This window comes from Furipterus horrens, unplaced genomic scaffold, assembly GCF_987537825.1.
Source record: "Furipterus horrens unplaced genomic scaffold, mFurHor1.1.pri manual_scaffold_4, whole genome shotgun sequence".
NCBI lineage: Eukaryota > Metazoa > Chordata > Mammalia > Chiroptera > Furipteridae > Furipterus > Furipterus horrens.
In genome coordinates, this window is record NW_028327174.1 from 195,569,543 (window position 1) to 195,593,238 (window position 23,696).

Sequence of the window (23,696 nt, forward strand, 5' to 3'; positions counted from 1 at the left end):
CAACAATGAATTTGCTCTGTTTAATTACAGAAACCAAATCAACAAGCTCGATGAGTCTTTTAATGAGGAAAGATTTAGGAAATTTAAAAGGGGCTGTGAAATGGGCCCATTTGATGAATACATTTTGACACTGAAGAAAAAAGATAATTTCTCAGGGATTCCCCAATAGGTAAAAAAAGAAGACATCCTTAAGTGACTATCTTAACGCTCCCTGCAGGTGAGGAGGAGTGCGTGTGCAGCCATTGCTTTTAAAACACGGCATTCTGCCGCCAGCCTGGACGCAGTCTGCCGCCAAGCCCCAGCCCCCGGGCGGCCGTGCTCTGCAGGCCTGGTCTGGCAGGCAGTGCTCGGGAGGAAAGCGCTCCACTCTCCCTTTAGAAAGCAACGCCTCAGTAGCATCTTTGCCATTTCCCTTCTCCCTAATTCTGAGCAAGTCAGACTTCAGAGGAGACCAAGCTGTAGAAGAACTGGACCACCTTGCTCCATTTATCCAGAGAAATATGTTACCCATCCTTCTTTTTTTGTTGTTGGGCTGAAGCAGAGCAGGTACGGAATAAAGCCACACTATGTATCTATGACAATTATTTGCCAGTAGTCACATGGGTACGCTGAAAGCTCCTGCTTCAGATGCTTTGCAACTCAGCAGCACAAATGAACAAGGGGTGGAGAAGGGGCCCTGCTCAGTCATATTAGAGATGGACCCTCCACACACCATGGTGACCTCCCCACAGGTCGGCCCCACACTTTCTATTTGCAATTCAAACCCAAGGCGAGGGCACAGAGGGCAAGACTGGGTTCTTGATTATATCTGTGAGGTCACCATTGCTATGCAGCTAGAGAAGGCCAGGTGGCAACCCAGTACATTTGAAAATTGGATCTTTGTTGGGAACTGCCTCAATTTCATAGCAGAGGCAAAACTTGAGATGTCTGCATTAGGCGTATCGGGGGAGCCACATAGATATGTTGCCATATAAAGGGGAGGAAGCAGACGGGTGGGGGACAAGAAAGCCAAGGAAATATTTCCTCCTGCAGTGAGAGAGGTCAGATGAAGCCAAACCCTACATTAGCTCAAGAAAGGCAGCTGGGAGCTCTGCAGAAGACCGGGTCCTATCTGCACAGAACAATGCTAGAGCTTCAATTACAAACGAGCTCCTCCAAGCACCACTGCGAAGTATCAGGTCTGAAGAGATCCGTAAGATGGAAGGGGGGAAAGTGAAAATTGAAAAGGGTGCACTAATGGATCTGTCAACAGTCCGATGGTGACAAGCCACGTTTCTATAAAATGCCTTCACCATTCGTGTCACCTGAAACGTACTGACACTCTCTATAGAACATTATCTCCTGAAGCTATTCTTGAAAAGACTGGCAGGGGGAAGGGGAGAAGGGGAGGAAAAAATAATCTGCTTCAGATACGATCAAGGAAAGAAAGGACAGGGAGATGGCGTGGAAGGAGAGATCTAGATTGTTTAAACGAACCTCTGTACATCAAAAACCCTGAGCGCAACCAGTTATTTGCAGAAATGTTATGTATCACAAAAAAGCGATTTTCTTAATTCTCACACGTATGAGGGAGGCAACGGCCGGCAGAGAGCAGATCTGGCCAGTGAGGCACATCTGTCCTCCACCGGAGGAGGGACCCCTTTCTTTGCTCACTTCCAGTAATATTCTGATGCCAGCTGGAGCCTGGGATCTAGTCATTAGGAGGGAAATTTGGTGAGAGAATTCCCCCCTCCCTGCCACTCCATTTTATACCTGCAATCCAATTCAGTTACATGCGACTGGGATGGGAGATAAAAAGGTATATTTAGGTGCTTAAGAATTCCACCTGCCAGTCTTTGGCAGGGTGCAGCCGACCACAGTTAAGGTCTCTCTGGATTTACATTACAAGATTTTTATTTCAGGACTGGAATCTCAGCAGCTAAAAATTCACTCTCAGCTGAAACTAAGGAATTAAATGCTTAGTCCGAGCAAATTATTTTGCAATTAAAAGAAAGAAATCAATTCCTTTGACCATTTCAAGTTAATGAGAGGTCCTTTCTGACTTCATAAAATTAAAACTGCTTTCAATTTTTAAAAAAATTGCCGAGATAGACAAGGGCCCCTCTTAGAATGGCATATTTGTGGTGTGTGGGATAATGAAGGAAATGATTCCAAACATCTTTTGGCAAACAAAACACTTGTTTCAGGAAGGCAATACGAAATACTGCAGTGGTCAGAGCAGAGGTGCTGGACATAGAAGGATCTGGAATCTAATCCTGGCTGGGCCGGGCTCCAACAGTGTAACCTGTGGGCAGATAACTTCACCTCTGAACGGTGGTCTCTGTGCACGTGAAATGGGAATAATACCTTGTAGGGCGGTCCTGAGGATTAAATACGAAGGTTCCTAGCCTAGACTGTCCTTAGTGCTTAATGAAGGATGGCAGCAATAGCGATGATGACAGCATTTGTAACACCATGAAAATGCCCTCTCTGTTATACTCACCGCCCTGGACAAGTCTGGAGAATCGGGTGGGAGGACTTAGTCAGGATGTAGCCCATATGATTTCCTACAATTTTACTGATGGTCCAAGAAGGCGACCAGAGCCTCTCCCTGCCCCACAAGAGTCTCAGACGTGAACTGCTGGGCTCCTCTGGGTTAAAACCACCACTGCGGGGAGAGCCTGCAGCGGCCTCCCGGAACACGCCCTGTGGCCCTGTGTCTGTGCGGCGGCCGCGTGCAGGCCAGAACCCGGCAGTCATTTCTCTGGAGAAGCTCAGGGTTTTGGTTACAGCCAGACCCAGGTGGGCTGTAGGAGGGAGCAGTGCCGAGATGGGGAGACGGAACCACTTTCTACAGACCTGGGTGCACCCTGGGACCAGTGGGGTGGGCAAGGGACAGACCAACAATGGTAACTCTGAACTTGCTTGCCTTTGTGGGTTTAAGCCAGAGTCTTAATGTTATTTGAAGGCGGTTTTTTTTTTTTTTTTTTTTGTCTGTGAATACTTATAACAGTGTGAAAACCCCCGGACAGCTGGGAATGCATTTTGAAGTGTGCTAACAACACTGTATCAAACAGCCCTCTATTGGTCACATCACACTTTTTGTGGCGGCGCATTTCGTACATGGTGCTTATACATTTTGAATAAGAACTTCAAGTACCTTCTGCTTCAAGCGGTTTTTCACCTCTTTTATTCCCATTTTTGCATGATCTTTTGCCTGCATGAAAAATTAATTTAAGTTAAGATTCCCTTTCTGTTTCCAGCAGGGACTATGCTTGATTTCAGTCCATCGTGAATCACCTTCTCTGATTACTATAAAAAAAGGAAAAATGGGATCATCAAGTCGAAAGCATAATGGCTATGAAAACAAATACAATGTTAAAAGGCTAAAAAAAATCCCTTAAAGAGGCTACAGAGATTTTATTTTCTGCATTTTGATGGCACAGATTCCCCCCGCAACAACACCCCCACCCCGGCTTTCCGAAGCCCTTCTTCTGCTCTCTCTCTATAACTGTTTTTTATTCTTATTTAAAAATTATTTTATTTTATTTTTTTAAAGATTTTATTTACTTATTTTCAGAGAGAAGATAAGGAAGGGAAAAGGAGAGGGAGAGAAACATCAATGTGCAAGAGATACATTGATCGGTTGCCTCTCACATGCCCCCAACTGGGGACCCAGCCTGTAACCCAGGCATGTGCCCTGACCGGGAATCGAACCAGTGACCCCCTGGCTCGCAGGCCGGCACTCAATTCACTGAGCCACACCAGCCAGGGCTCTCTATAATTATTATCTCAGCAGCCTGGTGACAGCAATCAGTAAGAGTCGAGCAGCAGCTTTTCTGGCTGCAAATTCAGAATTTCTATTACATGTCACCAGGGCAGGGCCTCAGGAGCAATTTTCTGGTCAGGCTGAGTGGCCTGAATGGACACATCACTGGGTGTCTCCAGTGCCATTTCTTAAATCTCATTTTGGCAGACACCCTGGCTTTTACTCTCTGTCATTTTAGACCTGTGTGGTTCTGTTGGCAGCTACCCTCCCTGTTAAAGTAACTACAATTTAAGCGAAGAAAGGACTAACAAAATTAAAAATGGAAATAAAACTAAACCACCCCAGTTAAGTGGCTCAGAGTCAAATCAGCAAGCAGGAGACATCATGAGAAATAAATACTTGAGGCTTGTAAAAGAGGAAGTGTCAGGAACCGGCCCGGTTCTCCTACTTTTACTCTGCTGTGAGCACGAGTTTCACAAACAATGCATTTCCTGGAAGGGCAGGGATGAGAGATGATGAAGAATTTGGAACAAAACTTAGGGGGCATCTCCCACCATAAACACTCTTCAGTAACCTGCAAAGGAGCTGCTTTATTCTGACATGATAACAGGGATACACAGGAAAGGTGTGCTAGAACACCTGAGAGACCATACCTCTAGGTCTCAGGGACGCGGGAACGGGGCAGCCAGCATTTTAGCCACCCAGCCTACATTTTAAAAGCTAAAACCAGTAGCCTCCCATTTTTCTCTTGTGGCCAATGTAGGCAGAAATCCTTTAAATTAAAAATGCCACTGACCTGGTCATAAAATATCAATGCTGGATAATCATAAGAGCACTGAGAGCTTTAGGAAATAGCACAGCAGCCCGCGAGTCATCTCTGTTTGTAGGATCAGTAATATTTAAGAGTTTCGTCATGTTAAAGAACAGAGCTGTTTGGATCCTGAGACCAAGACCAGTACTTACAAACTTATAGACAGTCTTCATGGCTGGGTTTGCCTTCGTTTTCACAGTATTCAGAATGGCTCCACTTCCTTTCTATAATAAAAATGTCAATTAGCAATTTGGACCGAAGATATAGTAGGCCACCACCAACAAAGACCTCTTCTCTTTAATCAAGTTAAGCAACACTTCAAGAGTGTGTAATTTAATTAGAGAAATAGGCCTGGATGATAACTGGTCCCAGGCAATTAGTTACGGCCATGGCGGAATCACTATGGGTACTGGGGGCAGAGTGGCTGGTAATGGGGATGGTGATAATGAACTGAGGGGCACTCTAGGCTCAGTACTTTGCTTGGCACCTGTCCACTGGCCGGAAGGAAAGCTCATCACAGGCTCCCTGAGGCAAGGGTTTCCCCACAGTGATCTCCGGCTTCTTGAGATAGTCTAGTTACCGTGGACAGCATTAAGGTACATTTCATAACAGTGGACTCTATGGCTAATACCAAGCCGGGGCAGAAAACTGGGGGCCTGATTAGCCAGGATTATCTGGCTACTCTGGAAATAGGCCACCCTCAGCCACACACCTTCCTTTGCTCACCCTGTGTTATTTTCTAAATCACTCCGGTAGGCTGCCTTCCTTAACACCTATATCTTGAGAAAGGAAAAGAATGAATAGCTATAAATGTTAATCATGGCTTTAGTATAAATCCAACACGCTGATTTCTTGGTTCAGTTTCTTTAGGAGGGAGAGCAGGGGAAGAAGAGGAGGAAGAAGAGGAGAAAGAGAGGAGGGAAGGCTTTCCCAGCACACACAGGAGGCGAGAATGGGTAAGAAATGTACAGGCCCAGGCACTGAGGGCTCGGGGAGGGGATCCCTCGCCAGGCTCTGAGGGTACTGAGCACAGGAGGGCTGCTCTCTGCCTTCCCAGACCTCAGTCCTGGGGGCACACCAGTGTAAATAAATAAGTACAACCTCAGGTGACGAGAGCTGTATTGGCTATGTGCACAGGAGTGTGGGGGCGGCTCATCGTTTGGAAGGTCGGAGAAGGCTGTAGAGGATGAAACAGTTGGCCTGGTCCATGAAGGATGAGTCGGAGTTCATGTGGGAGATAGGAAGGATAAGAACATCCTCGGGACAGGAAATAGCACATACAAAAGTGCAGAAGCTGAAAAGCCATGGTGTGTCTGTGAGTACCAAGCAGTCAGTGTAACATGGGAGGGATGGCAGGTGGGGCTGAGAGGTCAGTTGGGGTCAGCTCACAGAGGGCCAGGATGAGGAGCCTACACTCTATAGAGGGCTTTTAATCAAATGCATCACATAATCAGGTCGGTAGTGGTTTTAAAAGATAATTTCAACTGATTCGAGCAGAAAGACTGGATCCAGTAGATATATGAAAGATTAAGATATAGTAATGTAGTTATTAGGATAAACTTTTAGCACAATTTTGATGACTGGCCATATGAGAAATTTTAAGCTTTAATTCAAAACATTACAATTTAACCTAGAAAGCATTCTATGTAGCAGGACAATATGAAATTTTCACCTACTCATTTATTCCATACTGCTTTCCAAAATTACTCAGTATTCAATTTCAATGGTCCTTTGGAATAGTAAACTCTCTTTATCAATCAATCAACAAGTCCTTATTGCTTGTCTATGACCTGCCAAGTGCCATGTTTGGCCATACCAGAAGAACAAAAGAAGTCTTTCATTGAGGAATCGCTTTCTCTTGGCCAACTGCAGCCACTTCCAAGGGACCGGCCTTGGCAGCAGTGCACTTGGCCCAGAAGCAGGGAGAATACTTATCACATTATGCTGGAGTTGCCTGTTTACGTGCCTGCCTCCCGAACAAGCTGGGGGGCTCCCCCCGAGCAGGGCCTGTGTCTGCTCCCCACTGCATCCAAGCTCCGGTACGGCGCCGGGCGCAGGCCTTCAGTGCACACTCACTGATAAAGCCGTGTTAAGAGAAAGACAAGATTCTGAATTCTTTCGTGGCTCCTGAAGCCCTGAGCACCTGGCTTCGAGCACAAGAAACCGTTCACAGCAACAGTGAGGGAGATGCAAAGGTCTCCCAGGGATGCGGTCTCCGCTTTCCCAGGGGCCTTGGCTGTGAAAAACTCCGCAGAGCAGAAGAAGGACATATTTTTGGTTTTCCCATGAAAATTTCCCAATTGCACTGGCCCTGGAAAGAGACACCCAGAAATGTTCTAAGATGACAACATCCACTTGACATGTCCTGGCCAGTGTCCTGCGGTGAGGAAGCTTCTCCTGGCTCGCCTCACTCTCACTGGGAGATGGCCTTGGACAGTCTCATCCTGCCAGTCTCCACCTGGCTTTACAAACAAAAGCGTCCTCAGCTGACAGAAAGGAGTGCCCCAGGCTGAATGACAGCCCCGTGGGTGGCCAGGAAGCACAGGGCTGCCAGGAGGCTGAGGAGGGGCCCAGGTGGCTTGGAGAGGCCCACACTTACCCGGACTGTGGAGAGCCACTGGTGGTACAGTTTATCGCTGCCTGTGGGGAGAAGAGTCAGAGAAGCTGTCATCTAAAGCAGTTGTGTGCGACCAGAACTGTCCCCAGCTGCTTTCAGCATGCAGGCCTTGGAACGTTCAAACTCTGGAGGACATGGAGGTTCCCACGCCCCAGTCCCTGAGGGGGCAGCAGCCAGCTGCTGACACAGGTTTTCTTTCCCAAGCAGGGGTCTGACCCCATGAGTGCCCTGAGCACAGGCTTCCTCACTGCGTACTGGAGTGAGGGCAGGCCCCCGAGCTCAGTGCCTCGTCTCAGCACCGCCTGCCCTCTGCCCTCCGCCCTGTGCTACTGTCCTATGGGACCTTATGCTTCAGCCTCGAGGAGCTGCCTGGGACTCCCTGCCTGTGCACCCTCGGGGTCCTCCATTCCTCGTGAAAGCTCTTCCCCTTGCCTGGTCCACTGTTCCCTACTCTCCCCGCTCAATACACACAACCACCAGCTCAGATGTCATTTCCACTGTAAGCTCCCTTCATCTGAATGAGGTAACACTCATTCAGAAGTCCGTCTTCTCTGGAGTCCTGAGGGCCACCCAGGGCAGGAAGCACAGGGCTGTGCGTCCCAGTGCAAGCTCCCTGCTGGACACACACCCAGCGCTCGACGCACTTGAGTGGTGATGGGGGAAGAAAACGGAGGTGCTGTTGGGAACCTGTTCATTTTATCTGATGGGATAAGGAGGTCTCATCAGAAAATGAAGAAGTCCTCAAACACCTCAAGGCCAGGGTTGAATCACTTTCCCCAGAACGCCCAGCGAAGGAAACAAGAAGTCATTGCCACTCCTTGCCAAACACGCCCTAACCCCACGTAACAGCCCCCAGCACAGAAAGAAAGAGAGAGCGCTTCTCACCAGCATACTCGCCCATGTTGATCTCTTCTTCAAAAACATCACTGAACCCTTCGCCGGAATTGAGAAGGTCTAATCTACCATCAATAAACTACGGAAAGAAAGAACAAAAACATAACAGTGTGCACAAAGAAACAAAACAGAACACCGTTCAGCTGGCACCTGAAGTGCATGACCAAAGAGCTGCCACATTTGCCAAAACAGGAAAGGGCCTTTGGAACTGAGAGTTTCTGAAAGCGGGCTGCTCGGGGATGGTAACCTGTAAAACCGCCTGGCGCATTCGCAAGGGTCTGCCCCGGGGGCCGAGCACCCTCCTCACCCAGTCCCCCGCCCGAAGCCTCTGTGCTCCAGGAAGAGGGCCGCAGCAAGCCCCACCCGGGCCCCAGGCGTGGGCCTGCTGGGGAGGCTAGGCACCTGTTTGAAGAGCTGCAGCTGCGTGGCATTCTGCAGGAACTGCCGCATGGCTCCCGAGCGGTAGTGGGACACGAAGGCTTCCTCGCAGAAGGTGATTGGCTCCCCCTGGGAAGTGGAGAAGGGGAGAGGATGGTTAGAGGCATGGTCAGTTCTTGAACTCGACTAGGCGGTGCTTCTCCATCAGCTCATTAGATTAACTGGACCCTCCTCTACCCGGTAAAGTGGCTATTATCATCACCGGCATTCTAGTCTCTGGATGAGGGAGCTATGTCAGGAGGAAGTCATTCCCCAAAGTCACAGAGGCAGAGTGGGAACCAAAGGCTGGACCCATCCCTCTTGCCTTCCATATCCAGCAGCAAGTCGGTGGATGGGCCCACCAATGGGAGAACCTTTCTTCAGATAGCACCTTAGGGAGAAGGAGCCCTGCTACATGAAACAGCCAGCTGCTCCGGTGGGTGCTGGGGTGGTGGCTGGGCTCTCCCTGCTTGGAGATCTTCCCTCCCCCACCCCCACTCCCTGCACCTTAGCAGTCCCTGAGGTACCAGCTGTGGAACACGATTTGAAAACCATTTACCCAGTGGCCTTAACCAATAGCAAATTAGAATTTTAAAAGAATTATTTATATAAAAAGCAAGAATGATCAATTTTGTGCTTATGCTGTTTGATAGGGAAGTTTGCTTTTACCAAACTACATTTTATGAGTCAAAAAAATGACACTCTAAGCTTAAAAATCACGCCATCTTGTAGTCAACACCTCCGTCCTTCTTTGAAGGCATCTGGAGTGCTCATCTACAGAGACAAGTCTTTAATTTTAACGGTGTATTCTTAATTCTGAAAGATCAGACTTTTATATCTTGAACTGAATTAAAGGTACCCCTCACTTCACAGACTCGGTGGCAAACACAGAGATGCTTGAAGCTCCACTTTCATCCTGTTTTAATGAGTTACATAAGTGTTAAATTTACTGTCTAGCTGCTGTAAATTTCAAGAGTTCCTCCTGCTTAAATTTAGCCAATATTAGCCCAGCAACTGGGCAGACTTACTGCACAAGGGTGGCGAGGTGACCAGGGAAAAGTGAGGATGAGGGGAATGTTTATTTTTATATTGTTACACCCCAAATTTTACAAAGGATATCCTGGCTGGTTTGGCTCAGTGGATTGAGCGTCGGCCTGCGAGCTAAGTGTCGCTGGTTCGATCTTCCAGTCAGGGCACATCAGAGAAGGAAAACTCTGACTCCAAAAAGCCTCCGCTGCCTTGCGGCATATCTCTTCAGGGGAAAGGCTAAGGGAGTAAACCCCGACAGAAAATCCGGAGCCGGAGTCCCTAAGGCGGTTTGATGTTGTAGTCAACACCGGCAACTCCTGCGGCGCACCTGAAGCCAAGCTGTATTGACTCCGTCTTTCCCTTGGACCCTTCAGCTGCGAAGAGAGGGGGGGTCTGCTGCATGGGCAACAGCAGACCCTCCATATCACCCTGCCCAGGCTCTGTAGCTTCAGCTTCACTGGAGAGGACACTCCAGCGTCATCGCAAGATGTCGACTCAACACGGGAGGAGACAGATACCGTGTCACTCCCGAGTCGGACTGCACAGCCATTCTCGGCGGTGCAGATAGACTCTTAAGAAGCTACACCATCGTCTCTCGAGACGGACGGCTGCCGACGACACCCCAAATTTTACAAAGGATATGAGGTAGCTTATACGAGCACACAGAACAAAGGAAAAAAAGCAGAGCTGGAATAGATACAAATATATAAAATGTAATTATTTCGGAAAAGAGTATCTAGATACACAGGACCCATGTGATTTCTACAACTGTTACAAAGTTAGCTCTGAGCTTCCTGGCTGCTGAAGCAAGAAGGGAAACAATGCAGATTTTACACTGACCATGACGGAAAAGAAAAAAAGCACACCAATTCCATAGGGAAAAGACAGCGTTTTCATGCCACTTTACATGGTCTATGGGAAAAAAGCACCAGTTCCTGAGGGAAAAGACAAGAGTTTCCAAGCGTGGTTTTACACCTTCCCAGCTAGAGGTCAGCTAGTGATGCCCAACAGAAGCCCAGCAGAATGCCATTTTGTGTCCTGAAGTTTCGCTTCTCACCCTTGGGACCAGAGCAGGACAACTACGTCTCTAGGTGATCTCCACGAGCACAGTGCGGCCCCACCCAGAACGACTCCTCGTGAGTACTGTCAGCTCGGACACCCTTTGCGGGCTCCACACTCTGTCACCGTCCCCACCTGGACGGCCTACTAGCACTTCAAACTCAAAATGGCCTAACCTCCCAATTATGACCCCATTTGATTGTACCCCAAATCTGTTTTTCTTTTACTTTTTGTTGATGAGACAGAGAGAGAGAGAGAGAGAGAGAGAGAGAGACTGATTTGCTGTCCCATCTATTTATGCATTTATTGACTGATGCTTGTCTGTACCCTGGTCAAGGATCAAACCTGCGACCTTGGTGTATGGGGACGACGCTCTAACCAACTGAGCTAGCCGGGCAGGGCTCTTTCTTTCTTATCATTATCCATAGCTACCCACAGTAGACCTATGAGACTTCCTAGTCCTTCCCATTTTATCAGTAAAACGTCTCAACTTTGTCCCTGTCCTCGACCCCATGACTCTGGCACAGGCCTGACTGCGGTGTGGAGGTTTAACTCTATGTCTCTCCTGTTTCATTCCTCCCCGTTAACTCCAATTCTTCAGGCAAAAGTGGTTTCTAAAATGCCAATTGCAGCATGTCACTGTTCTACTCAAGAATTTGGTTGCAAAGGCATTACATTTGTTTGATTATTTGGTTACTGTTTGCTTCTTCCACTAGACTATATGCTTCATGTGGGCAGGAATCGTACCTGTTTTGCTCAGCATTGTACACCTAGCAACATGTGTGCCACATACACGGGATCCTGGGTGGGAGACGTAAGGAAATGTCCTAGCTCCTTTAGTGTTCCTTTCCGCTGCTCCCCGATATCCCTTGTGCTCCAAGTGCACCTCTGAATCACATGTCATGCTCTTTACCACTCCCTTCCCTGTGCTTACCAGTTCTATTCCCTCCACCTGCATATATCCTTCTTGTAAGCACAGGTCTGTTGTTATAGTCATTCACGCCTGCTCGGTGCTCCCACAGTGCCCGACGAACCCCCAGGTGCTGGGTAATGTGCACCAGTGTCCCCTGTGACCAGGAGCTTGAGAGGGCATAGGCCCTGCTGGGCTCATCTCTGCAGTCCCTGGGGACAGCGAGGAGCTCAGCCCCCAGGGATGTGTGTTAAAGAACTGCAGAATGAACTTGACTCTGGTTCCTGTCACAGGAGCCCTGCAGTCCCAGTGGGGCTGAGACACCACTTGCCTGACGGGGAAAGAGGTCTCAGAGCACAATGCCAGGTGAGTGACACTTGTGTCCGGGGGATTGAGAGCTGCTCCGAGGAAAGGCTCATTGAGCTGTCAGCATTCACTCCTGGAGCTGAGGCCCTGCACTGCCATGAGGAGAAGTCTGCTGAGGAACCAATACGTTCAAGAAGAGAGTTTGCCACCAGGTTTATAGGGGAGGGTGGCCTGAGGCAGGATTTAGCTGCAGGAGAGCAGAAAGAATCTCATCTTTAAGGAGACACGGACATTTTGGGTCTTTTGTCTTCTTACTGGAGGTGACATCCCCCTGGATCAGATCTGTGTCATAAAAACAAAGGGACCTGAGCACGATGGTAAAGATCAGGGGAAATGTGACAATGGGGACTTCTTCTGCAGAGAGCTTGAAGAACATCATCAGCAGGATCAGTCAACATGGAGACAAATACTAGCACCCAGTGCAGTGCTGCGGGGTGGGTGGGCAGCAGCTCATCCACAGGAGTCAGAACAAGAAAAGGCTAATCCTCCCAGGGCAGCACATCAGGAAGTGTGACAAGCTGGCACATGACAGCGCTGTTCTATCCCAGTCCTGCCGAAAGGCAGTGACACCCTCACCCGAAGTCCTGGAGAAAGGTCTGCAGGGCAACAGGCAGAGAGGCCTCATTTCCCTGGAGCTACTCACCTTTTAAGGAAATGACAGCAATTAACATTTCACCTAATCTACAGAATAACTGAGGCACAGTAACCTGCCCAAGGTCACATAACCCGTCCATGGCAGAACGGGATTTCGTACCCTAGTGACCTCCAAAGCCTGGCTGCCACCATCACGCATGCGGCCCACCCTGGACTATGTTTTCTCTGACCTCAGTTCTAACTGTCCTCAGGCACCTGCTGGAGAGCAAGAGAGGTCTTTTTGAAAGTGGGACCCCTCAGGTTCTCCTGCTGGTCGCTCAGAGACAAACAGCTCCAAAGAGCTCCTGGGAGTAGGCAGGCCCGCGTGAAGCATCCTTCTGCCACAGGCCCAACTCCAGGATGCCAAGCCGCTTCCGTCAGCTCGTCCAGCCCCTCCGGCAGTTGAAGTGGCCGCCCCACTCCACTCTGCGCTGTGGAAAGGAGGAAGGCACGGTGCCTTGTTAATTCCTTCCTTTGCAAGGAGTGCTGATTTGGTTCTCCTGTTAGGCTGATTAAACCTTTTGTCTTCTTAGGTAACACTCTAGGAGCTGGGGCTCCTGGCTGATAGTGACATTCACGCAGGGAAGCCAGGCTGTGAGCACTGAAGCTAAGATCACACTGGCAGAGTTTTCCATCATGACCCGGAGCACAGTTAATCACAGCTGCTTAACCTCATCAAGGACTTTGTTACAAAAAGACAAGTTTTACTCTTGGATTATCTTCTTGACATAGGGAATCAATTGAAAATTCCATTTTTAATGAGTCAATCTTTGTGTTAACAGGTGAAGTTGGTGATTCCAAGCTGTTTTGTTTTTTTTTTTTAATATTTCCGGAAATAAATGGATTTAATCCACAGCATTGTGGGTACTGGCATAGAAAAAAAAAGTTTCTCATCTAATTTTTCAACAACTTTCCTTGATCTGCTGATCCATATTTAAAGTATTAAATTCTTATTTTCCTTGACAAATTTAATTTTCATCAAAATTTTATCTCCACATTTACTCTGAGTCTAAGGGGAAAAAAAGGTGTCCTTTCTTTATGGACCTTAAAATAAAATAAATAAATAAATAAAGCTAATTTTGGAAGGCTCATCCATTAAAACATTTAAAAACCACATAGTTAATGTGTCCGTACTAGGCCCTCTGCCAAGGAGTCTTCCCACACCTGCTTACTGAGGATGTCCTGGATGCACGTGGGGACAGCTGCTCGGGGATGCTCCCATCGCCTTCTCCCGGCCCTGGGCTGGGTTAGGTGCCCCTGCTCTGGGTCCCACAGCCCTTGTGTTCACCCCACTGCAACACTGACTGCCACTAACTGCCAGTGACCTCACTGCCTAGCCGCCCATGGGTGCCCCTCACTCCTCTGAGTGATACTAATAACCCAGTGAGATGTGGGGGGGAGTGGATGAGGGTACGGATGGTACAAGAATGGCAGAATGTTATGTTCATAGCAGCATTATTCACAACAGCCAAAAGATGGAAGAAACCCAAGTGTCTACAGGTGAATGGATAAACAAACTATACATACAATGAAATACTAATCAGCATACGCTACAATACAGATGAACCCCGAAGACATTATCCTAAGTGTAATAAGCCAGTCACAAAAGGACAAATGCTGCCTGATTCCACTATAGCTAGAGGAGTCAAATTCATAGAGATGGAGAGCAGGGGCTGGAGGGAGGGAGAATGGGGAGGTATTGTTTAATGAATGGGCCCAGAGTTTCAGTTTTGCAAGATGATAAAAGTTCTGGAGATCAATGGTGGTGATAATTGCACAACACCCTGAATATACTTAATGCCACTGAACTGTACACTTAAAAATGGTTAAAGCAGCAAATTTTATGCTATGTACATTTTACTATCATTAAATTTTTTTCTTTAAATCTAAAAAAGGAAAAGAATATCAGAAAGCTTATAATTGTGAAAGCTGAGCAATGGGTACATGACAGTTCATTTATTTTGTAAAAATTTGGAATTTTTTCCCTGGTTGGGTAGCTCAGTTGGTTGGAGCATCGTCCCAGTATGCCAAGGTTGCAGGTTCGATTTCTGGTCAGGGCACATACAAGAAGCAACCAATGAATGCCTAGATAAGTGGAACAACAGATCAATGTTTCTCTCTCTCTCTCTCTCAAATCAATAAATAAAAAAAAATTTTAATTGAAATTTGCCATAATAAGAAGCCAAAAAGAAAGGCTCCTGTTATCAAGGAACCCCATCTAGTTCAGGGAACAAATAACTATGTCACAGTGTGACAACTGGCACAGCAGAGGGCTGGTTTTGTTATTTTTGGTAAAGGCATCTTTAAAAAACCTAAAACAACAACAACAAAAAAGTCTGATCCATTTCAGGTGCACAATATGGTGGAAAGAGAACACGTCCTGGTGTCAGAAAGACCAGGACTCGAGCCTTGCCTCTGACAACATGTGACCATACTGGCTACGCGACCTCAGGTGACTTGTCTTTCCTCATGCGCAACAACTACTCAGTGCTGGCCCACCTCACAGAACTGCTTGGAAGATCAAAACAGACTGCAACAAATAGACAGTCCACATATATTTTCCACAAATAGCCATTTCCTTGAGGGCAGAGGCTGGCTTTTACAGGACTGGTGATATAATTTGGGGGACCCAGTGCAAAGCGAAGATGCAGGGAAAAGGCTGCTGAGTGTAACAGTGTCACACTAAAATACTAAAAGCTTTTTCTTCCCCTGTCTCTTTCTAGACCTATCATGGTGTTTTTAAAACTTGCTATTTAATGTCATTCTGTGTAAAGAAAAATAAAAATGTAAATTATTAGCATGAGTTTTAGTGTTCAGGTTTATATTGTGCAATGCCAGTTTCAAATGCTAACATATGTGGACTCATATTTTGTAATGCACATATGCTTTTGTGTTTTGTTCCTACCAGACAGTGGAAATGCTGCATAAAACTAACTCTACTGTGACTTCAGTTCTTGCCTTCCACACTTTCTACCTTTGCCTCGATGAGGAGAAAGGACAAGGAACTGTGGTTGCTCCATCTTTTCCTCTCCTCTCTGTCATCATTTTCACCGTAAGTGATTGGCTGGTACAAGGAAGTAACATGAATAGGAACCATGCTAGGTTCCCACGGTCACTCGAGTCGCTTAGAACACCGCTGCCTCCTTGCAGCGCGGAAGCAGGTTCTGGATCTGATGTGAAGTGAGCAGCCTCCTGGCGCTGTCAGTGCCCCACTCGCTCAGACCGTAACACGTTCACCTTGGACGCCTGCTGAGTCCCCGCTCACCGTGGGTCCGCCGGCACCTGTGCCATGGGCATCGAGGAGCCATGCTGGGATGGCACAGCGCTGCGGAGGACGCACGCTTGCGCCTATCGCCTCTGCGCAAGCACGAGCTCGCCTGTCCCATCAGAACTCACTCACCAAGCACAAGTTCAAAGGTTCTCGTTAAGAATTTCAAGATGGAACAGCAGAGTATTGAACGGCGCGCAGGACCCCGTGACTGCACAGGCCTCACACCTCTTTTCTCCCCATTACTTCACAGGTTGAAAACTCAGGGGGGGCTCGGCTGTCTGCCATCTGACTTGGCAGCACAGAGCAGCTTCAGGCAAGCTTGTGGGCTGATGGGAGTGGGGTTTCTAAACTCTTGAGCACGACCCTCAAGGCTCTTTGTGCCCTTCTAGAGTGTGGATGGTCCCTAACATCCTCACGCACTCTTGCCCCTCTGGCCTCTTTCTTCACGTTTGCTCTTTGTGAAAACCTTCCAGGTGCCTCCAATGCCCCAGCTCCTCCCCAAGGCCCCTACACCAGCACCTCCTCTGCCCAGCCAGCTGGCAGCTCCCGGGGGGCAGGCTCTGAGGTCCGCTCAGTGGCCGGCAAGCAGTGTGTGTTATCTGAGTCAGAAGACAGGAGGGGCGGCGTGTCACCCAGAGCTGGGTTTCGGCCCCGCTGCCCCTGTGTGCAGGTGACTGACTGCACGTCTCACATCCTGCAGCTCGGGGAAACGACCTGCCTCAGAGGACTGCTGGCAGTTAGACAGGAACGGACTGGGTGGAGCGGTTGGTAGTGCTCAACCTTGGCCAAGCGCTGTCATCTCCAGGGGGCACTTTTAAAGCCCTCCATGCCAGGTAGTTTCTAAAACTCCCCAGGTGACTCCAAGGTAGTCAAGTCTGAGAACCACTGGTGTTGGCAGAAGTGATTAGCACGGTGTCTACACCAATTAATTTTTTTTTTTTTTTTTTTAATTTGAAGAAATAGAATAAAGCAGCCAGGGAATCTGGCCCCATTTATCACAAGCAGTCCCAACCCGGCTGCATTTTATTCAAATGCCTCCAAATTCCTAATAAAATGCTCAAGTCATTGGCTAAAGGGCAACACAGCCAAGAACCTTGCTTGTAAGTGTAAAGGGTGCCTTTAGCCTCCCCAGGCCGACAACACCGCCCCACCAGCCACGTGGAAACCTCCCTCTGAGCCTCCTGCTTGGGCCTCAGAGCACCACGCCCAGAACCGAGTCCAAAGCCTGCTCCTCACAGGGTCAGCTGTGATGGCTGCCAAGGAACCAGGGTGAATTCCAGCCAACACAGAAAAGGCTTAGTGTGGTGTCTGGCCCAGAGAATGCCAGATCCTTACTGGAAGTCAGGGCAAGAGGGAGGGAGGGTTGGGGCAGCAGGATTAGATTATAGCAACTCTGGGTCAGCCAGGAGCAGGCAGGACTTTAGGAAGAAGGGACCCAAGGTCAGCGGAGCACTGGCTTTGGACCAGCCTGCACCCCACACTCACTGAATCCTCGCCAGAACTCAGATGCGGATTAAGGTCGGTTGAGGCCCTGGGCACAGAAGAAAATAATGGGCCTTTTAAAAAAACGAGAGAGACAGGGACAATGAAAGTACATGTTAACCACATTTTATACAGTGTAGTAATGAAACCAAACTTGGTGTCATTAGAAAAAAGTGTAAAGTTGGGGTTTTGCGGGGCCCTTCAGAAGTCGGGGCCCAGGGCGTGTCCCTGGTGCGCCTGCCGTTAAATTCTCCTCTGCCAGAACTCGATGTTCATACGTGCCTCCCATTTTATAGACGAGGACAGGAGTCCCACGCAGGTGAAGGGCTTTGCCTAAGGTCCCAGAGCTGGTGGGTCCAAATGACTCCCGAGTCCAAGCACGCTGCCCCGCCCCCAGAGGTACCATGTGCACACTCGAGGGCATCAGGGTGGACTTGGGAAGGTGGCTGCTGCACGGCCATAGGCGGACGGTTCTGGCTGGACTGGACCAAGCCATGTTTTGGGCTGACAAGACCAAGAGAGCCTTCAGAACCATTTGTGTGCTCGCCCAGGCACTTCAGGGACAGGCTCCCGACCTGGGCCCCTGTCACTATAACAATCCCTAAACAAAGAATTAATGTGTTATTGTGAAGCTGGCTCACTATTCGGATGATACAAGTCAGGGGAAATGTGGGTGCCTGACAAAAGCTACTCCGATGATTTCCAGGCGCAGGGACAGCCAGGCGGACAGCATTTACCCATTCTGGCCAGCTGCTCTGGTACTGACAGAAGCCCCCACACACACTCGCTAGATTACACTAAAGACATTCAAATCACAGGCGCGTCGGCCCACGCCTGCACTCCTCTGCGCCAGCAGCCCCTTCCTTTTGCATTAACCGAGACACACGGGGAGAAGTCAGGAAATTCTGATTAGCACAGGAATGGCAGATGAGCGGGGAGGCCTGGGGAAGCTGAAGAGACAATGAAGTGGGTCTTCATGCATACTAGCTTAAGATTTTCTTTTCATAAGAAATGCAGATGGGAATCAGCACTACAGGGAATGCAGGTGCAGTGATTAAAAACAGCTACTGCTTACTGAGCACTGACTTTGTGTTAGGTGGTTTTACATGCATTACACCTCACTTGGTCTTCAAAGCAACCCTGAGGTTATGTTGTTAGCATCTCCATTTTATAGACAGGGAAACTGAGGTTCAGAAAGGTGAAGTCCACCTGCTTAAGGTTGCAGAGCTGGTCAATGACAGAGCCAGTTTGCAGCAGAATCTGTCTGGCCCCGGGGCTCATGCAACACAATATTTTTCTCTTTGATTAAGAGAAACGATCACTAATGGTACTTGATGTGTCAGCTGCCACTCACTGGGTTTGCTCTGGCAATTCAAAGTGATGGCTCACAGGTCTGTGATGAAGACAGTGGGCTCTGGAGAAACCAGTGTGAGTTCTGGCTCCACTACACGCTTGCAGAAGCCATCTCACCCCTTGGAACCTTGTTTTCTTACCGACAGGGCAGAAAAGCAATCCCTGCCTCATGCTGTAAGCATTCAGTGCCATCCAGGGGCAGCAGCTGGTCACAGGAGAGCTGACATGGGTGAGCTGGAGGCCACCTCGCGCTGCAGCACAGCGACATCTCGCTCCCCAGTATGGAAACCACACAAATGCACCGAGATCTCAATGCCAAACACCTCCTGGTCAGCCACCTCGGCTGCACCTGTTAGCCTCGCTCTTGCTGAGGGCCAGAATGAATGTGGGTTTGGGCACAATGAGTGTTGCATTCCCAAGTCCCAAGAAAGGATGTGCCAAGCTCATTAGAAACGAGGATTTCAGCTTTCTGGGAGGGAGGAGAAGATAGTCGGGGTGGTGGTGGTGGTGGTTTGAAGGCTTGGTGGACCCCTGGGAAAATGTAAATCAGCCTGAAGAGTCATCAGCAGGAGAGCCAACGTTAGCTGTAGCAATGGGAATATGAGCCTCATGTCTCTCAAGGCTAAAGGACAGGGTGGTAAAACCAGAAGCACAAGTTAGCCCAAAGAGAGGAAAACTCACAACCCTCTGAGTCACGTGAGGAGCAGACGGACAGACCTCACTTAAGATACGCTGCCCACCAGCCCTTGGTGACACGGCCCCTGGGGGGTTGCTCCATGGCACTGCACACACTGAATTATCTTGCTCATGGAGCAGCTCACCTGTGTGCAACCACCTCTCTCCCGAATGGCACCCATTCAGGGCCAACCCCGAGCCTGGAGGGGGCTTGGTGCTGAGGCAGCTTCGGGGATGAACAAATAGCAGCACCGTGGAAGGGAAAGGGCCCACGGAGAAGAGCCAAAATGCCCAGCTTGGTCTTGATTCCTTTTCCTTATAATCTAGGCCTCAGTTTCTTCATCTGTCAAATGGGAAGGTGCTGAGCTGGAAAATCTTCAAGGTGCTTCCTAATGCTAACACATGTTGGTTCTAGATGCAGAAAGGGCCTTTCTTTATGAGGTCTCCCACAGCCCCTCACAGAGAAAGGCGCCCCAATATACAGCCCTTGGTGTAGAGCTGGGGACAGAGAATGGTGTGGGAATGACAGCACTTATTGCGTCTGGAACATGGGGTGAGGCCCTAGACCCTCTGTGACTGTTTTCTCATTCACAAGACAGGGGAGATACTTTTGACCTCACAGGGCTATGTGGGGATCAAAGGGTGATACAGATCAAGTGCTTAGCTCAGGGTTTGACTCCTAGACAAGCTAAAAAATATCAGTCCTCTACCCAAGTAACAGCAGCTCTCTTCCAGTGATTTAATTCAGGCAGCCCTGTTTCAGGGGACGGGACATGCAGCACCTGCCCGGGACACGTGTAGTGTCAGTGGAGTCAAGACCATGACTCAGAGAAAGAGGAAAGCGGTTCTTCCTACGTTAGAGTGAGAGGTATGAATTGATACAGTGTTTGTCAGGGGACCGATACTGAGTAGCACACCCCAGGTGCTCGGGGGAGGTTTCTGTCCTACCAGCCCTTTTGGATGGTGCCTCTTGTTGGAACCTTCTGCACCCGTCACTCAACAAGCTCCTGTGACTGGAGTGCTGGAGAGCACAGCCAGGGTGACTGTCCGGTGGGGTGGCTCCCAAGGAAGTCCACACGGGAAGAGGAGATATGAAAACCTCGCTCCAGGGAGGTGCAGGCGCTCGCTAGGTGGGAAAGCAGGGGCGGGCGGGAGCAGAGCGGTGGTGCCCCTGGGGTTTGAGGGACACCTCACGATGGGTGGGTGAGAGAGATGCTGATCCTCTCCTTCCTTATTTGGGGGCATCCTCCCTGAGAGCCAGAGATCGGAGCAGTGGTGGATGCTGGACCCTTAGAGTAAGAACTGCTGAGAAAGATGGAAAAAGTAATTGCTCAGCACATGCTGGCAGCCCGCCCCTGTCACCCAGCCAGCCCTGATGGAGCCTCGCCTGTCTGAGGGGCAAGCCTCACTCACAGGGGCACCTGCCGAAGGGGCCGCATTTACCAAGAGCCTCATCCTCAAGTCCACACCCACAGGCCAGGCTACTCCAGCAGCCACTGTGTCACTCCCTTCCCCAGGCTCCAAGCCTGCAGATCCAAGTGGAGTGTGCACTTCGAGAGAAGCCCTCCAAGGTGTGGCCCTGCGCATCTCGCCAGCCACAGCTGCTTGCTTCCCCAGATACCCAGCATGCCCATAACTCGGGGCCAGTTGCAGTTCTCCAGATGGGCCTGAAAGTCTCCTGCCTTTGCCTGTCCCGGGCCCTCTGCCAGGGAGTCTTCCCACACCTGCTTTCTCAGGATGTCCCGGATGCACGTGGGGACAGCTGCCCAGGGATGCTCCCCTCGCCTTCTCCCGGCCTTGGGCTGGGTTAGGTGCCCCTGCTCTGGGTCCCACAGCCCTTGTGTTCACCCCACTGCAGCACTGACTGCCAGCGACCACACTGCCTGGCCACCCATGGGTGCCCCTCTCTGGATGGCATCTCTGGGCAGTGACTTATTTGTCTCTGCACCCCCAGTTCCTAGCACAGTGCCTGGGTCAGGGCAGGCACTCTGATGCTGCTGTATAAATTATTCACTGCAGATAAGGCAACAGGAACACTTCTGAGAAAGAGGCCAACAGGGTGGAGAACAAGACAGACGACTGAGGGTGTGAGGACGAGGGTGAGCGGGAGGGAGGGAGGGAGAGGAAAGGGAGAATGCGGCGTGTGTGCAGGGAGGGAAGCGGAGGCCAGAGCGCCATCTAATTAGACCACATGTGCAGAGCAGCATCTGGCTCAAAGCGCAGCAGTTTACAAGGCTCCTGGAGTTGTCGTGGAGACAACCACATGACCAGCCTGGAGCTGAGACTCAGGGGCAGCAATCCAGATGCACTCCTAACATATTCTGACAGAGAGCAGATGGGCAGCTATTTGCAGGGCCAAAAAATGCCAACTCCGCTCCCCTCCAGACCCGCGTGCCCTCACTGATCATTTTCATCTTGTAAAGTCATTCTTATCTGCCCTGGAACCACCAGTTCCTCCCGTGTACGAATCAGTGTGAAAGCTGCTATTTTTGTAGTTCCCTGACCATTACAACTTCCGGCCTGCTCCTGTGGGTGGGTGAGGAAATGTCACCACCTTTAACGAAGGGGGTCCCCAATGCTGGGCTCCCCTGCTGCAAGGCTCCACCCCATCCCTCCCATCTTTTCCTCCATTAAAGTGTCTAAATTCCTCACTGTTTAGGCCACACTGAACCAGACTCAGACTCGGGAACAATGCCGTGTGAGTGTGGGAAGGGCACCGGATTCACTGGCTGAGCTCTTGGTCTGCCGACACTCACCTTGGGCATGCACTTGGCCCCTCTAAACTCACTTTACTTCTCTTGTAAAATGGGCTTTGTAACACCTACTTTCACAGGATTATTAAAGTGAATAATTATGGAAGAACCCTGGAAATTATAAAAGTTTTAAGCAGAAAGCTCCTATCAGCTGATTAGTAGGCAAATGACAAAATCTTAGGTTCTGTATGAAACTACACTTTATACCTGCATGCATGGCAAGTGTCTCTCATTCATGTCTTTAGTGAAGTAGGCAAACATCTAGTGTTGGAGAACTGAGTTGGGTTTGAGTTCTGGCTCTGATGCTTGCTAGCAGTGTGGTCTTGAGTAAGTAACTTAAAACTCTCTATAGCCTCAGTTTCTTCATCTATAAAATGGGCGTAAACACCCTTCCCTCCTAAGAGCCCATTCCGATGGTGAGAATTAACTGGGACAATGTATGTAAATCGCCTAACACATAGTGAGCACTCAATAAACGTCAGTCCAGCTTCCCTCCTCCCTGACCATTTAACTGAATCGTGTTAGGACTGCGGCTGAGAAAGAGGAAGGAGAAGCACGGGTTCCGGCAGAGCAGGTTGGAATCCCACCTACGGGCTGTGTGGCCTCGGGTAAGTACTCAGCTGTTCTGAGCCTCAGTGTCCTTTCCCGGCAAAGGAGGAGAAGAGGACCGCCCTGCCATGCTGTTGTGTGGTGTGAAGGAAACAACAGGCATAAAGCAGTCAGCACCCAGAACGTGGCTGTCATCGTGACCCTCCTCACCCTCACCAAGAAACCCTCAACCCTCTGAGGAAAAATGACGCCTCTTACGAGGCTCTAGCCTGGGCCACAGATGCCACACTGTCTCGAGAGATGTTTCATTTTTGAAGTCTGGGCGTGAAGCGGAGTGAGGACCCGACCAGAGGCGCACGCTGCTCCAGGCGCGCAGGAGGGGGGCCATGCCCAGGCCCCCAGCCCGCTGCCTGAGTGGCAGGCAGGGCAGGCTGGTCCAGGTGCAGTGAGGCTTATTTATAAAGCGCGGCAGGGTTCCCGTGCCGCTAGCTTGCCTGCCATCGCAGGTGTGGGAAGGCCCGGCTAAAAATACTGCTAACGTGGATTTGATGTCGCCCAGCAGAGACTAATGATTGTTTTAAGTAAATATTAATTATAGGAGTTACCCAGATAGAGTGCTGGAGTGGCACAAATATTCCTGCTTCTACCTACGTAGGTGAAGCAACCATTTGGAAAGGCAATTTCTTATTTAATGGCCGGCGGATTCTAACTGTTTAGGGATTCTTGGTTAAAATACTTTGGAAGTGTCTTTATATGTGAGATACAGTATAGGGGTTTCCTTATTTGAGAGATGATCTTCTCTATAACAAAGAGCTGATTCAGGTCTACTGAGCGCTTCACCAGAAAAACTGTCGCAAGGGTGTGCAGAACACAGATATGGTTCCTAGCCCAGCATACTGGCTGGCTGACCTTGGGCAAGTATCCGCGCAAGAGCCCAGATGTGGGGGTCACCAACCCTGGGAGGTGTTCTGGTTCTGGCGTTTATTAGCTGCGTCCCATCGGGCATGAGTCTGTTTTCTTCCTCTGTGGAAGGCTATTTACTGGTCACTTTGATCAGTGGTGCCTCCATCTCCAACCACAAGGAGTCTCACCCAGAGACCGAGGGCCACATACCTTTCTAAATGTTTTA

The 23,696-nt window shown here is 49.5% G+C and overlaps 1 protein-coding gene across 4 annotated transcripts in view; it reads right to left on the reverse strand.

The window, feature by feature from the left end:
- DENND1A (DENN domain containing 1A) overlaps positions 1-23,696 on the reverse strand; it is a 481,014-nt gene that overhangs the window by 55,990 nt on the left and 401,328 nt on the right. For all 4 annotated transcript variants that reach the window (XM_090274703.1, XM_090274702.1, XM_090274704.1 and 1 more), the window contains 5 exons: positions 8,473-8,577; positions 8,062-8,149; positions 7,159-7,199; positions 4,712-4,783; positions 3,140-3,196 (listed from right to left, as the gene is read on the reverse strand). In XM_090274703.1, the coding sequence (XP_090130829.1) occupies positions 3,140-3,196; positions 4,712-4,783; positions 7,159-7,199; positions 8,062-8,149; positions 8,473-8,577 (363 nt within the window). The remainder of the gene's footprint in view (positions 1-3,139; positions 3,197-4,711; positions 4,784-7,158; positions 7,200-8,061; positions 8,150-8,472; positions 8,578-23,696) is intronic.